The sequence below is a fragment of the Oculina patagonica genome, chromosome 4 (assembly GCF_052425735.1).
Source record: "Oculina patagonica isolate OP01 chromosome 4, crgOcupat, whole genome shotgun sequence".
Classification (NCBI taxonomy): domain Eukaryota; kingdom Metazoa; phylum Cnidaria; class Anthozoa; order Scleractinia; family Oculinidae; genus Oculina; species Oculina patagonica.
In genome coordinates this window covers 35,406,170-35,419,937 of record NC_135761.1, presented here as the reverse complement: position 1 = coordinate 35,419,937, position 13,768 = coordinate 35,406,170, and the positions used below count along the sequence as shown (strand labels likewise).

General features: G+C 39.7%; 1 protein-coding gene across 1 annotated transcript; it reads left to right on the top strand.

Annotated features, from left to right (window-relative positions):
* The first annotated feature begins 1,187 nt into the window (after nucleotides 1-1,187).
* Nucleotides 1,188-9,075, top strand: LOC144652262 (uncharacterized). Its single transcript, XM_078512286.1, has 3 exons — nucleotides 1,188-1,238; nucleotides 6,610-7,761; nucleotides 8,300-9,075. Exons 2-3 carry the CDS (start codon nucleotides 6,622-6,624, stop codon nucleotides 8,864-8,866), a joined length of 1,707 nt encoding a protein of 568 aa, XP_078368412.1. The 5' UTR covers nucleotides 1,188-1,238; nucleotides 6,610-6,621; the 3' UTR covers nucleotides 8,867-9,075.
* Nucleotides 9,076-13,768: the final 4,693 nt, after the last annotated feature.

Genomic DNA, 13,768 nt, shown 5'->3' with positions numbered 1-13,768 from the left:
CTCTGACTGGCGACTGCACATAAAATACGTTGATGACACAAGTGCTCTAGAGATAATTCCAAGAAACTCTATAAGTTGCTTAATCTTGTAGCTTCGGACATCCATAACTTTGCAGGAACTCATAACATGAGACTAAATCCAGCAAAGTGTAAAGAAATGCGTATTAATTTCTTACACAATATTAAGTGTCTTATTAACCATATTGTATTAGGTGGCAATGTTATTGAGTTTGAAAACACCTATAAGATTCTTGGTGTTAAATGGAACTGTCATATCGACTATATAACTAAGAAAGCTTGTAAGAAGTTATATTCTCTTAGAGCCGGCGTTCGCCAAGCAAATATTTTGAAGATCTATTTAAGTACGGTCCGGCCTGTTTTAGAGTATTTTGCCCCAGTCTGGCAGGCCATGCCTGGCTACCTCTCTGATGCAATAGAGCGGATACAAAAAAGGGCACTTCACATCATTTATCCTAAAGCCGAATCATATGCTTATGTACAACTAGCTCAATTAGTTAGAATGGACACTAGAAGAGAATACTTATGCGGTAAATACATGAATCAAATGAAGTCAAATGAATATCATATTCACCATCTGTTAACGAGACCAGCACCAATAGAGTCTAAGTATAATTCAAGGCAGAAAGAAGAAAGATTTTACCTGTATAATAATGTCACAACATGTAGGACAAAGAGAGCTGAAAGCTTTGTTACATTTCGGTGCGGTACTCTACCAACTGAGCTTTTGAAGTCACACATTGGGAGCGAGGTCAATTGTAAGTTCATATTTACCCGTGAAAGGAATAGAATGACGCAAAGTATATAAAATAATTCTTATATGTGAACTGCGGACGTGATGTAAAGTGAAGAAAAGGCTGAATGCCCCTAAAATTCTATTAGCAACAATATAACTATTTCTTCAGAAAATAAGCTAAATAAGCTGGGATTGGGAAATTACAAAAGAAAATTCTTGCACAAGAAAAACAGGAGAAAAAAAATCGTGTATAAGTAAGCATGGGAAAAATCAAGCAAGCACCACCTAATGCTGGCAAATTGCCTAACACTCCCTCCCCTTCAAAAATAAAATGGTCGTCCCACAGAAATCACGCGCGTGATCATACTATGAGCCAATATCACGTTACAGTGCTAGTGGTTGCTGACAGGTAACGCTTTCTGAGCTCGCTCTGTATTGGAGTCCATAACTTTGTGCAGCATTGAAGGACTGGCTGAATCTTGCAGGTTTGTTTCTGATACTGTTAACCTTCATTTCCCGCCCATAATCAAGAAATCAGTAGGTAAAAGTCCCATCACTTTGATCATGAACTCGCGTTCAATCGCACTTTAGGATTATATTCAAGCAAATCTTTGAATTTGAGACTAAGCAGTTTGTTCGTGGCTTTCCATATAGATAGCTTTGACGGTTCTTGGAAGTCAAAGTGCGGTATGGCTTTGTTTCGCCGCTATAACAAGGTCGAATGCTTATTTTATTTGCAAACACATGTACGTGTGTAAACCTTTATGTAATGACTGATCAAGTTGAACTCTTGCTTGACGCTAGCGTGTTTATATGAACTTGATCTGATTTGACACAAAATACCAACGTGCATTAGTATGCAGTGTAAGTTTGGAATTGAGTAGCTTCGTTGCGTGTAAGAATTACTTAAAAACCTCGTTAGATTTTGTGTTAATTTTCACAGCTGTGTTTGTCGACAGCTAAAGGGGCTAGGTCGCGGTATAGGTAATTCCGAGGCGGCCCAAGGTCACGAAGAGACTGAGTTGAAATAATTAACATAATACTCTTTTGAAATACACCAACCGTGACTCTCTGCTTCTCAGCAGTGAAAACCAGAAATGGCATAACTCGCCTAAATCGCCTCGGATCGGCCTGAGAACCGAAATAACAACAAAAATAACAAGAAGACATTGATGTAAGTTAATTTTATTGCATAATATCATTATTGCCAACGAGACAGGCGAGCGAAAACGCGAGCCTGTCTCGGCGGCAGGATATAGAGCCGTGCGTAGTTCGAGGGCTATGCAGAAAAAATCTCAGAATCTTTCAGCTCGATTTTCGCGTAATCCGGTTCCGTCAGTGATATTTTTTTGACCATATTAGGATGTAGGCGGAAGTTGTCGAAAACACAATTGCTGATGTTTTTAGCCAATCCATTCAGCAGAATCTGTTCAGCACGTGCACACTTTGTTGTAGTTTGGCCAATCAGCGCGCTACTAATTTGTTTAGCGCGTGTATGATGCATTGGCAACTAAAATTCCCAGACAAGATGCGTCTCAGATAACAAAGAGGTTTCAAATCTGTTCGCTTCAAAAAGCCAAAATTCCCGAACTAGAGATTGAAATACGAAAGAAACTTGAATTAAACTTTGTTTAGAAACTAGTGGTACCTATCTGTAGAAATGCCAACGAGTACAACGGGAGAGAAGAAGGGAGGATAATTGTAAATGTTTGGCTGAAAGTACGCTTTATGATTTTGGTCCGATCAATAAACATCGGGTGTTTTCTTTGAAAATCTTGAATGATGGAACCTCAAATTTGTTGGATACTTACGTGTTGAGTGGATTTAACTGCAGTGTGGAAAGTTTGAAATGATTTTTTTTGACAAATCTTTGTAAAAGTTTTCTTTTTGTTTCGTAATTTATTTTCCGAGTTCAGTGGGTCATAGCAACTTTGATTAAGGAGGCTCGATGTAGTTTTTTTAGCCGAAGGGTGGTTGTTTTTAAAATTAAAATTATCTAGGAAGCTAATGTTCGATTTTTGCCAAAATACACCATAATGATCAAATATGACCAAATTTTAATTTTTTACTCGTCACTTTGTCACAAAGGTTACCATAGCAACCATTAACGTTTTCTTTTGTTCTCAAACTAGCTTGATTTTCTCGAAACCTAGATTGACTTTTGGTATTCATTTTTTGATATGTTCAAGTATAGTAGATTGACTACCTGTACACAAAATTTTAGGAAAATCTGTAAGAGCGTTTTAGAGTAAATCAAGAATGAAGTTTTTGGTATTTTCTTATAATTGCCTACAATCGGCAGTCGATATATTTTAACAAATTAAAGCAAAAAGTCTTTCGCTTTTAGTTAATAGTCTTTGATGGTGTAAGTATTTATATTTCAGTGAGAGTAACTGTGCTCAAATAATACGAAACAATTTTAAAGCGTTTTTTTATATTAAAACGGTGTTTTTCTGAAAATTTCATTCTTGAATTACTTGAAAACGCTCTTACAGATTTTTCTAAAATTTCGTCAACAGTTAGTCAATCTACTAAACTTTAACATATCAAAAAATAAACACCAAGAGTCAATCTAGATTTCGAGAAAATCAAGCTTGTTTGAGAACAAAAGAAAACGTCAATCGTTGCTATGGTAACCTTTGTGACTAAGTGACGGGTAAAAAATTAAAATTTGGTCATATGTGATCATTATGGTGTATTTCGGCAAAAATCGAACATTGGCTTCCTAGATAATTTTAATTTTCAAAACAACCACCCTTCGGCTAAAAAAACTCCATCGAGCCTCCTTAAGACCTTTGGGACTTTATAACAGCTAAAACAGCAGAAACCTTTCCAAAATAGCGGCATCGAACAACAATGGCTTGAAACTCTCAAAAAGCATGGAGTTTACAAGATTTGTCACTAAATCTTCACTACTTTGGTATTATGTTAGAACTTTTTCCTCATTTAGCCTTCACAAAATCGCATTTTATTCCAAAAACATTCAAGATTTTCGAAGAAAACGCGCAATGTTTATTGATCGGACCAAAATCATAAAGCGTACTTTCAGCCAAACATTTACAATTATCCTCCCTTCTTCTCTCCCGTTGTACTCGTTGGCATTTCTACCGATAGGTACCACTAGTATATAGCTATAAATTCGAAAGCGTTTTCTCCCATAAAAACCTTTATAAATACGAACCGTTGTAACACAACACCTCCATAAGCCATCAGGCGATCGTCACGTTTCGCGTGTTTTAAAAGAGTATTTATGTGTACAAAGTAAGCCGTTTGGTAAAATTGGATTTGATCGTCCAATTTATATTGACACTTCAAAGGTGTTTAGAAAGGGCACTTTGCTCTGTCAGTTGTATTATAAGGAGGCGATTTTAGGTTAAGCAGAGTCGAAAGACTGCCGCTCAGCAGAAGTGTAGAGGTGATAGATTGTGACATTGGCTCGATTTATACTGGAGACGGATGATCCGTCTGGACGAACTTGCATTTTAATTAGGCCAGCATTTTTTAGTTCGTGCGATAATTCGTCTGTGTATAAATACGGGCAAATCGCACGAACTAAAAATGCTGGCCTAATTAAAATGCAAGTTCGCCCAGACGGATCAACCGTCTCTAATATAAATCTTGCACCACAAGATAAATGTAGATTTAACACATATCGATCTACCACACGCAAGTCGGTTGACGTTTTTGCGAGTTGTGTATACACCGAATGCAAATATGGCGGACCACTCGGTCGGTGCCTGGAACGAGCTGCATGAAAGCGAAACTAGTTAGGCTTCGGTGTTTTGTTTTGGCAATGCTTTCCTACAAAAGTCTTGCTTATTCGTCAATCTGGTGTGTTTCTTTTCGCTGCGCCTACGAGTTGCTGTGTTTCTGAATGCCACGAGAAGTGGTAGAAGTGTTCACCGTTTGCCTCTAAGGGAAAAAGTGGCCGCGGGAACTATTGAGGTTTGTTCGCTACATTTCAGGTTAGAAGATCTTAGAAAAATCGTTTAAATGACGAGCTTATGTGGTGTCTAGTGGTGTTCCAGCACGAGTTGCGTGGCCAGTACCTTCCCCAAAGTAAAGAAAAGCTCCACTTCCAAGACATCCTCTGTCTCAAAAGAAGTTGTTTATGTCCGGCTTTGTCCGCTCACGAAACAAATGCCAACCAAGTGAATGAAATTCAACTGCCCCCATAGTTAAACCTAGTAAAAGCATTGAGCAAAATAAAAAAGACTTGGAGCTAAATGTGATATCGCTTACACATTTTTTAAGATCTTCTAACCTGAAATGTAATGAACAAACTGTATAAAAGTTCCCTCGGCGATCGTGACTCTTTTGCTTCGTCTGATTTCCCATCAGGTTAAAGGGGAAACTGGCAAAAAAACTTTCTCTGCTGTGGAAGAGTCTTTTCCCTTCAGGTAGCATTAACGAACCCAAAAACTCGTAGGAAGGTCGAAACTTAACAGGCCAGATCGACCACGAAGCAAGGCTTTTCTGGGAAAGCATTGTCAAAACAAAACAACGGGGCCTAACTAGCCTCGCTTTCATGCGACTCGTCCCAGGCAGCGACTGAGTGGTCCGCGATATTTGCATTCGGTGAATGCCACTATGGGTGCTTACCATTTGTAAGAAAAATCCGGTTGGTGTGACCGTTGCATAATGGTAAGCGATTTTCCGAATATAACGACTTACCGGATGAGATTTCGCTTACCATTATTCTACCAGGCGTTCCTTTCCGCTCACTCTATCTATCGCGAAATTCAGTATTGTTTTCTGTCGATATAGCTGAATATTTTGAGGAAGAAAACAAACGTTTTGACGAAGAAGATGGGCTGATGCTGTTTACTGCCGTCAGCTGTTCCATGAGACGCGATTTAAACAAAATACAAGGTTTTAAGGTAACTGTTCCCAAATACACACCAAGTGAATTTCACAGTCGAGTGACAATTGGCACGGCCGAACACGATCCTGTCCTGATAAAAAAATATTAACACATTTCCAACGTGAATTACCAGAGGCAGGCAGCGTATTTCTCCTGTTAAACAAGTGCTGACATTTCTATGGTCGAAGTGAACATACACGTTCTATATCGGTATTAAGACGCCATATTGTAAACATGTCAAAAACTGTGCGTAGGTCCTCAAAAGGGCCTGGAAACGGAAGATTTGTTGAAATGGTAAGAAAATTTCCGTCGGTTCGTTCCAACCGGAATAAAAGGACTACCTCAAAACGTAGTCCACAATTTCCGAACGGAGTTTCCGGAAAATTACCTTTCCATTTGACTTCAAACAGAAATTTCCGGATTTTTTGGCCAAATGGTAAGCACCCTATATTTCATATTTTTCTTGGTCATCATGGCTAGCGATATGGTTCGCGGGCACGTGCGCCTTAGCGACGACGACGATGCGATGTTGCCCCAACATGGCGGCCATACTCCAGAAATAGGTTTAAGGTTATGGTTAACGCCAGTTTACATCTTTGATATTGGACATCCATGTCATGATCAATTGACAGCTGTCAAAACAAGGTATCCGCTGACCAGTATCACATGACCATATCGCGGGCTCACATATATAACTCATCGAGGTCGAATTGGTTAACTTTGGATCGCGGGCTCAAGTGCTCTATTTTTTCTGTTGTCGGTCAGTAAATTCGGATTTTTTTTAAAAAGGGTGAAGAAAATAACCAACTCACAAGTGGTTCAATGACTGCTCCTCCAAATGATGACAAAAGTCAGCTTTAGCAGTGAAAGGAGTAAACATGTTGTGTTGCGCAGAGTATAGATAAGTTGGCTTACAGTTAGATTTATTATTGTTAAACGTTACATTTCTGAGATATATCGCAAAAAAAATGTATGTTTCATCCCATCCACAGACACCAGTAAAGATGGGTGAAAATCAGACTGACCTACCTCCTCGACCTCTGGGTTTTGAATATATGTGTATAGCCATTCGTGAAGCAGATAAAATGCGTGTCATTCTGGGTACAGATCGTGAGATAAGCATTATCCGCCAAGTTGTTGAAGAATCATGGCCTAAAGGTATACAAGAAGAAATTTCCAAAATGAATGGCGTGCATCAGTTTAAGTTGAAAGGGAAGCCATTCTCGATTATTTCATCATCAACTGAAGCAGAAAACTCCAGGAAGATGGCAGCAAATGTCCTACACAGGCTCTACCGACATGGATGGAGGCTTCAGATGGCTGGTAACTTTACGCAAACAACAGACCTTGCTACCTGGATCTTCAAGAAAGACCCAGTTGGTGTATGGCTATCCCTACCACTGCTCATTGTGGGCCTTAGCTGCTTGAAGAGTTTGATCGTACTGAATGCACCGATGGAGCTTCACCAGATGTTCAAAGATGTCATGGAGAAGACCTGGCCAAAAGGAATAGAAAAATGGTCTTATAAAAATTATGTTTTGAAGATCAAATTGAAAGGCTATCCATGGTGTGCAGATGGAGAGGAAACAGTCCATGCAACAGTGATCATCCATACCCTTGTGAATGAGCTACTTATGAGACAGTGGAAGTTATATGGAAACTTCAACCTTAGAAGTAGTGCGAACACCCTGTTTTTCGAGCATGATCCAAACATTGCTCCCGTGCTGCAGCCTATCCCAGAACACTTCACAATTAGCTTCAACGGCGAAAACTTGCTTAGGCTGATTGGCAATACGGAGGTCTTGTTGTCTCCTGTCCGAAATGTACTCCAAACCTTTTGGGACAGAGGAATCCAAAAAGAAGAACGCTACGCCGAGAGCTGGCAGTTCAAGCTACATGGAACCCCATGGTGGACATCAGGTCTGGATGCAGCGAACTCAAGACTTCTGGTCGTGAAGCTGATGGAAGCCATGCAAGCATACGGGTGGAGTGTTGTTGCTGTCATTGATTGCTCAAAGAAAACGCAAGATAAAAACAACCTGCTCTTCAGACAGTCCCAACCAAGACAGTCTCCATTTTTTTGCATAAGCTTGAATGAGACTGACGAACTGCGATTGATAAATGCACCAGACGATGTCACAAAGGTTAGTCATTGTGAATATGGTTTTACCCTTACTTCCCCATGTCAGTTCTTAATTTCGAAATTAACAGAAAGTAGCCTTAAAAGACAAATTATCAGCACAGTGAAAGCAATGCTTAGTGGCTTCCATTTAAATGTTACACTCAGGCTCTGGGCATTATTTTTTTCAACTCTTTTTCAGCGGTTGGAAGTGATGAAACACTTCTCTTCTTGTTTGATACAGCTTGCAAACAGGCTCCCAATTAGGGCGGCTCCCTCCCTCCCCCCAGGCCACGCGCGGCTCACTTCACTCCTAGAGTTTCGAATGAATATATGTTTAAACTCACTCACATGACAGAATATCTTGACAAACCAATTTTTACTCTGCGCACGCAATAGTTTCGGCACCAAAACGTGTAGCCTTCTCCCCCAATTTTTGCTGCCCGCCTGCTCCACCGCCTATGAAGAGGATCACTTGTACATACCCAAAACATTTTGACCTTGTTAACTGACTCAATATTTTAACATTAACACTTAATGCTCATTTGTCTTGTGTTATTCAGCTTTGCCAAGAAGTTATTCAATCTCAGTATGTCCTTGGCGTTCGAAGGACACAGCTTTACGGCACCAGTCTTGAGTTCAAACTAATGGGCAACCCATGGAGCTGTGGACATCATGGTCATGATGGAATCCACGGCAGAAATTTGATATGCCATTTAATTTCTGCTCTGGCAAGCCGCTGCTGGAAGCCAGTCATATCGATAGACGTGTCAGCCAAATACATTCACCAAGACAAAGGCGGAGGTTATCCATTAGATGTGGATAGTATATTCTTCACATATGACCCCACAGCAGTGCAAGAAACAGCACCAGCTCCTTACGCCCAGCCACCGCCTCATGGATTACTTCCACAGGGTGGGCCAGCACCACCATTTGGCGCTCCCCCTCCGGCTGGTGACCCTTCCCCGCCATTTGGCGCTCCCCCACCAGTGGGTGGCCCTCCCCCGCCATTTGGCGCTCCCCCACCAGTTGGTGCCCCTTCCCCGCCATTTGGCGCTTCCCCTCCGGCTGGTGCCTCTCCCCCGCCATTTGCTCCCCCAGCCTGCGGAGCATATCCACCACCTCAGTGATGTAATCTGGAACAGTTGTCCGTACCCAGATGGGGTCTTGTTTATAGTATGGTGCCCAAGCAGGGCCTTGTTTTTAGTATCAAAACAAGGTTTTACATGTAGTTACTAAACATGGTCCTGTATATGGTGCACAGACAGGAAATGCGTTCCAAGTAAAACCAGTCAATAGGATTTGCTGTCAGATATAATAGACTCATGATGCATAAGAAAAAAAATGTTAAAAATTGTGCTATTCCAGAAAAGTTCCATCCCCCATCCCAGTGAAAGGTTTTGGTTTGGAAACCATGGGCCACCCCTCTGGAAATCCCAGTTTTGGGATTTCATGTAGCGCCCCATGCCCTAGGAATTTTCCAGGGATTTTTCAATGACCGTCGGGTCGGTATGGATATTTTTCTGGAACCACTCATTGTATACATGTAGCAGTGGCGTGTTATTTTTGCATTACATAAGCAGTTCTTAGATAGGGTAGATAGGTTAAATTATATTAAAGAACCCTTGCACTGCCTTGTATAAAAACATTTTACACCAATAGGGCTTTGTTTTAAAGGCATTGTTATGATGCATAAGGGTTTTTTGTTTTTACTTAAATGTATCCAAAACTAATAATTCAGCTTGTTTGCAAGCTCATTGATTTGATTGTACCATGTTTGATTATCGGTCAATCAGTATTTTATATTAAAAGCACTCTGACCAAATTATAGGATCTTTCTCGAATTTGTGCTTTATCTTATGACCAAAATCCATTTTAATAGGGATTAAACAATGTATTTTATAGTAAACAGTGTCAACAATCATTGAAGGAAAGTAGAACTATATTAATTTTTTCAGGTTGGAACATTCAGCTCAATAGCTGGTAACCAGAGAGACGAAATATTCATGGTACATTATTGCCTTTTTCAGTGACATTAAATCCTTAACCATCGGTTTACGCTTTTTGCTGCCGTCAATCATCTCAAATAGTGTAGATAGAATGTCATGATTTTCAATTTTCTTATTTAGGGAAACGTTATAAGGTCAACCTCGTGTCTCCCTTTTCAAGATGTATTTTTAACATTTTTTTCTTTCATCTTAAATAATTCAACCGGGTTGGTAGTATTCGATCCATTTGGTTTGTTTCAATCTGTTTTTCATGGTTCGTTGGCTGTCGCCATAATATTATGATAGACGGCAGCGAAAAACGCATTCGTTAGTTGGATTTTGAATATCAGAGTTCGCATATCACTGAAAACCGCAATAAAATGGTCTAAAATGTGATAAGCTAAAAATGTTTAAAGAAGTTAGTTCTTAGGTAATATATTCTCAAAAATAACTGATACAATGCTAGAAGTTGAAATACACGACAAAAAGAGTATAGTTAATTATCTCATTTTGTCTAAAAGTTTTTTTTCATGACGTAAGACTTTTGTTTCCACAGATTTGAGCTTGAGTACATCAAAACGCTGTAGGATTTAATGTCAGATATACATTGTGTTGGGGATATCAATGAAAAACGTTTAAAATCATATTTAGCTTGGTAAAAGTTTTTGCTTTGAATGAGCAGATCTCAGGTAGCTTTCATAAATTGATCCATGTTGTTAGGCAAATCGAGTGTAGCTTGCGTAGAAGGTAAATAATCAATGATAAATGGAAAAATAAATTTCCTTGTGCTGCGTGGCACTTGTAAAAGTACAAAAGTATAATAAAGTTCTCACTAAATGAGTTGAAAGTGCCTTTAAAATAGTTAAAAGTTCCAGACGTTTCGGGCTTAGCCCTTCATCAGTGGAAAGTCAGGATTTCAGTTGAAAACCAACTGAAATCCTGACTTTCCACTGATGAAGGGCTAAGCCCGAAACGTCTGGAACTTTTAACTATTTTAAAGGCACTTTCAACTCATTTAGTGAGAACTTTATTATACTTTTGCGTAGAAGGTAGCCTGCGAACGCGCGAGCAAGCAGCGAAGCCGCGACAACGAGCGGTGCATGAAGCTGCAAGGGGCCTAGGGAGAAGGAAGGGCCCCTCGCGGCTTCGCAGCTTGCTCTCACGCGCGCTTTGACTCAACAAAACCGCCAGCTACATAGGCTAAATCGAGTGTAATTTTAGTTCTTTAAATAAAATGGAAGATAAAAAGCTGTGACTTTAAGGAATTATATATGATCTTGTTAACATTCAAGCAGCTCGCGAGAGTGATGACTGTGACAAAATTCCCTGGAACCCCCCTCCATAAAACAAACAAACAAAAGCAACCAAACAAACGTTAGACAATTAAAACACTTGGCCAATTGTCTACCTGGAATTGATAAAGGTAATTTCGGTCAGAAGGACTGACGCTCGAAACGAAAGCATCGGAAATTCTACACAGCGTTTATAACCAGTCTACACTGAAAAAGGCTAAGGCGGTTATAGCTCAATGATACTGCCTAAAGAATAGGGTAACTATATATCAGTTCGGTAAGCATGAATCGATTCCCTAAGAGTCGTAAACGATTTCAAATGTTAATTCTTGTTCCTGTTACAGACAACGCCTGTGGAAAATTAATTCGCGCGCGCGGCGACCGAAACCAAGTGACCGAAAGGCTGGGCGTGCGAAGTGAATGGGAACACATTGGGTCTCCTGACACTCGATTTTTTTTTAACCTCGCATAAAAATTAAAACCGTCAGTCGATTATTAATTCTTTATTGCGCAAATTTTTGTGAAGTAACAAAACAAACAAAGTTGTTAGTTTATGAAGAAACTGTTGTGATGCAGCAAAAGAAGCACCGTTGATTATCAATTGGAAGTTGGATTACAGCCTGTAAAGTAATCAAACCGCCGTGGCGAATTTGGAAACTACGCTCCCACGAAGCCTAGCGCTCGAAACGTCAGTCTTTTTAAATTCGGCTTTGGGCTAAGGAGGCTTAGGCCCGGTTCAGACGCCGATCTTTTCATGAGCCGAACCAAATTCCTTGAATTAAGTACATGAAAAGATCGGCGTCTGAATCAAATTAGAACGGCTATTTCAATTTGGAACGGCTCACCCGTTCTTCCCGCCTGGCTTGGCCGAGAATTTCGCCTGTGGAACGCCTTTGGAACGGCTTTGATTCAGACGCCGTACTTTTCATGTACCGATCCTAATTCATAAATTATTATAATGTAGTTTGACAACTTTGACTGGTTTTAGCGGAGCTCTACAGCGGCCCGCAGGGCCGCAGAGCAGAGCCCCATACGCATGAAAGAAGGAACACTATCGAAATGAGTTTTCATGGTCAACATGGATAGCGGCATGGTTCGCGGGCGCGTCCGTACGTCGTACGGAGTCGCGCAACATGGCCGCCATAGTTTGATGGTAGAAATAGTGAAGCAAGAAGGCCGTATAAAGGCGGCCGTATAAAGGCGGCCTGTAAAATTTAAAGAGGTTTGAAAAGAAAAACAAGAAGCAATGAAACAAAATGTGGCTGAAAATTACGTGTAGAAAGTAATCGACCGCCAAAAAAGTGGACATTGAGAGCCATAATCGATCGATGACTTTCGTGTCTATCTCTAAAGCCAGCATCGTACATGAAGGAGCATTCGAAAGCTAAATCGGGTTGATAGAATAAACAAACCATTTTATTGCTACGGGGTAAAAAAAAAAAAAAAGAAAAAAGGAAACAAGAAAAAAAAAATTTGACCCTCTGGGATTTGAACTCACGACCTCTGGATCCGCAGACTGGCACCTTACCGATTGAGCTAATCCGACAGACTCTGTAATGCACGTTGAATATATCGTATATCAATGTAATAGATATTGTGGAGTCTACTAAATTGCTGCGAAACTATAACAGGATCGCGAAACTATTTTCTATTGCTAGAAAGCAGATAATTTACTGTACTCTAAAGTAATTTTTCGTGCCATGAGTAATGATTTTGCCCCGCTTTAAGATTATTATTTTTGTCGTACTGCTGACATTCAGTATAAACGTGAGCTATTTAAATTTGTGTCGCACCTATAAACCGCCATAAACATTAGTACTTTGGCCGCTTATTCACTAGAATGAAAACATTGTAAGCTCCAGTGAAAATTAAATAAATGGGGAGCTCCGCTTTTAGGCTTGCCTAAATCTATATATTATTGGAACTGTATTAGGAACGGCCTCGGAACGGCCAAAAAGTACGGCGTCTGAATCAAGACGCGTACTTTTGTCAATTTGGGTCGGTCCAAATTCGAATTGAGTTCGGCTCATGAAAAGTACGGCGTCTGAACCGGGCCTTATTTACCTTTATCAATGAATTTCAAGACGAATTTATTTTGTTGAGTGCGACCTTTCCTAATACTAAAATATGTTTGTTGCTCTTTAAACTCCTGTTTTATTTTTAATCTTCATTTGCGTTTTATTTACCAGCTTATTGATGTTTATTTTCCGATCGTATTTGAAAACATCGCACCTATGAAAATTAACAATAGATCAATAGAGGCACTGTGTGTATTATAATTGTCAATTAAGCTTATTGAGTCATTATGTTTGCGCGTGTCCTTGCGAAGTGAGAAAATGTCACAAGGAAAAACTTTCAAACTTTCCAAAAAAAAGGTTTTAGAACACGATTGTCTTTACACCATTCTCGCGGCCACCTAGCTTTCATGCTACAAATCTATACAATGTTTTTCTTTTAAAGTTGATTTTTGCCATGAATGGGTAATAACAAGATTTGAAGTTACGAAATCAGTCGTAAGAAAACAAATTACAATTCTTAATTATTTTCATAGAGACTGTAACCGCTTTTATGAAAATACTCTGAACCGAGCTTCCGATTAGCTTACAAAAGGATCGCCGAAAAAAAGTAAAAAAAGTTCACTTGATGAGTCTTTTGTTTTTTACACAGCACAAAAGATCAGTTGTTTACAAACTTAATTCAAGCGTGCTTCATTAAAGACAATGAGTTTACAGTCTTTACATGTTGATATAAT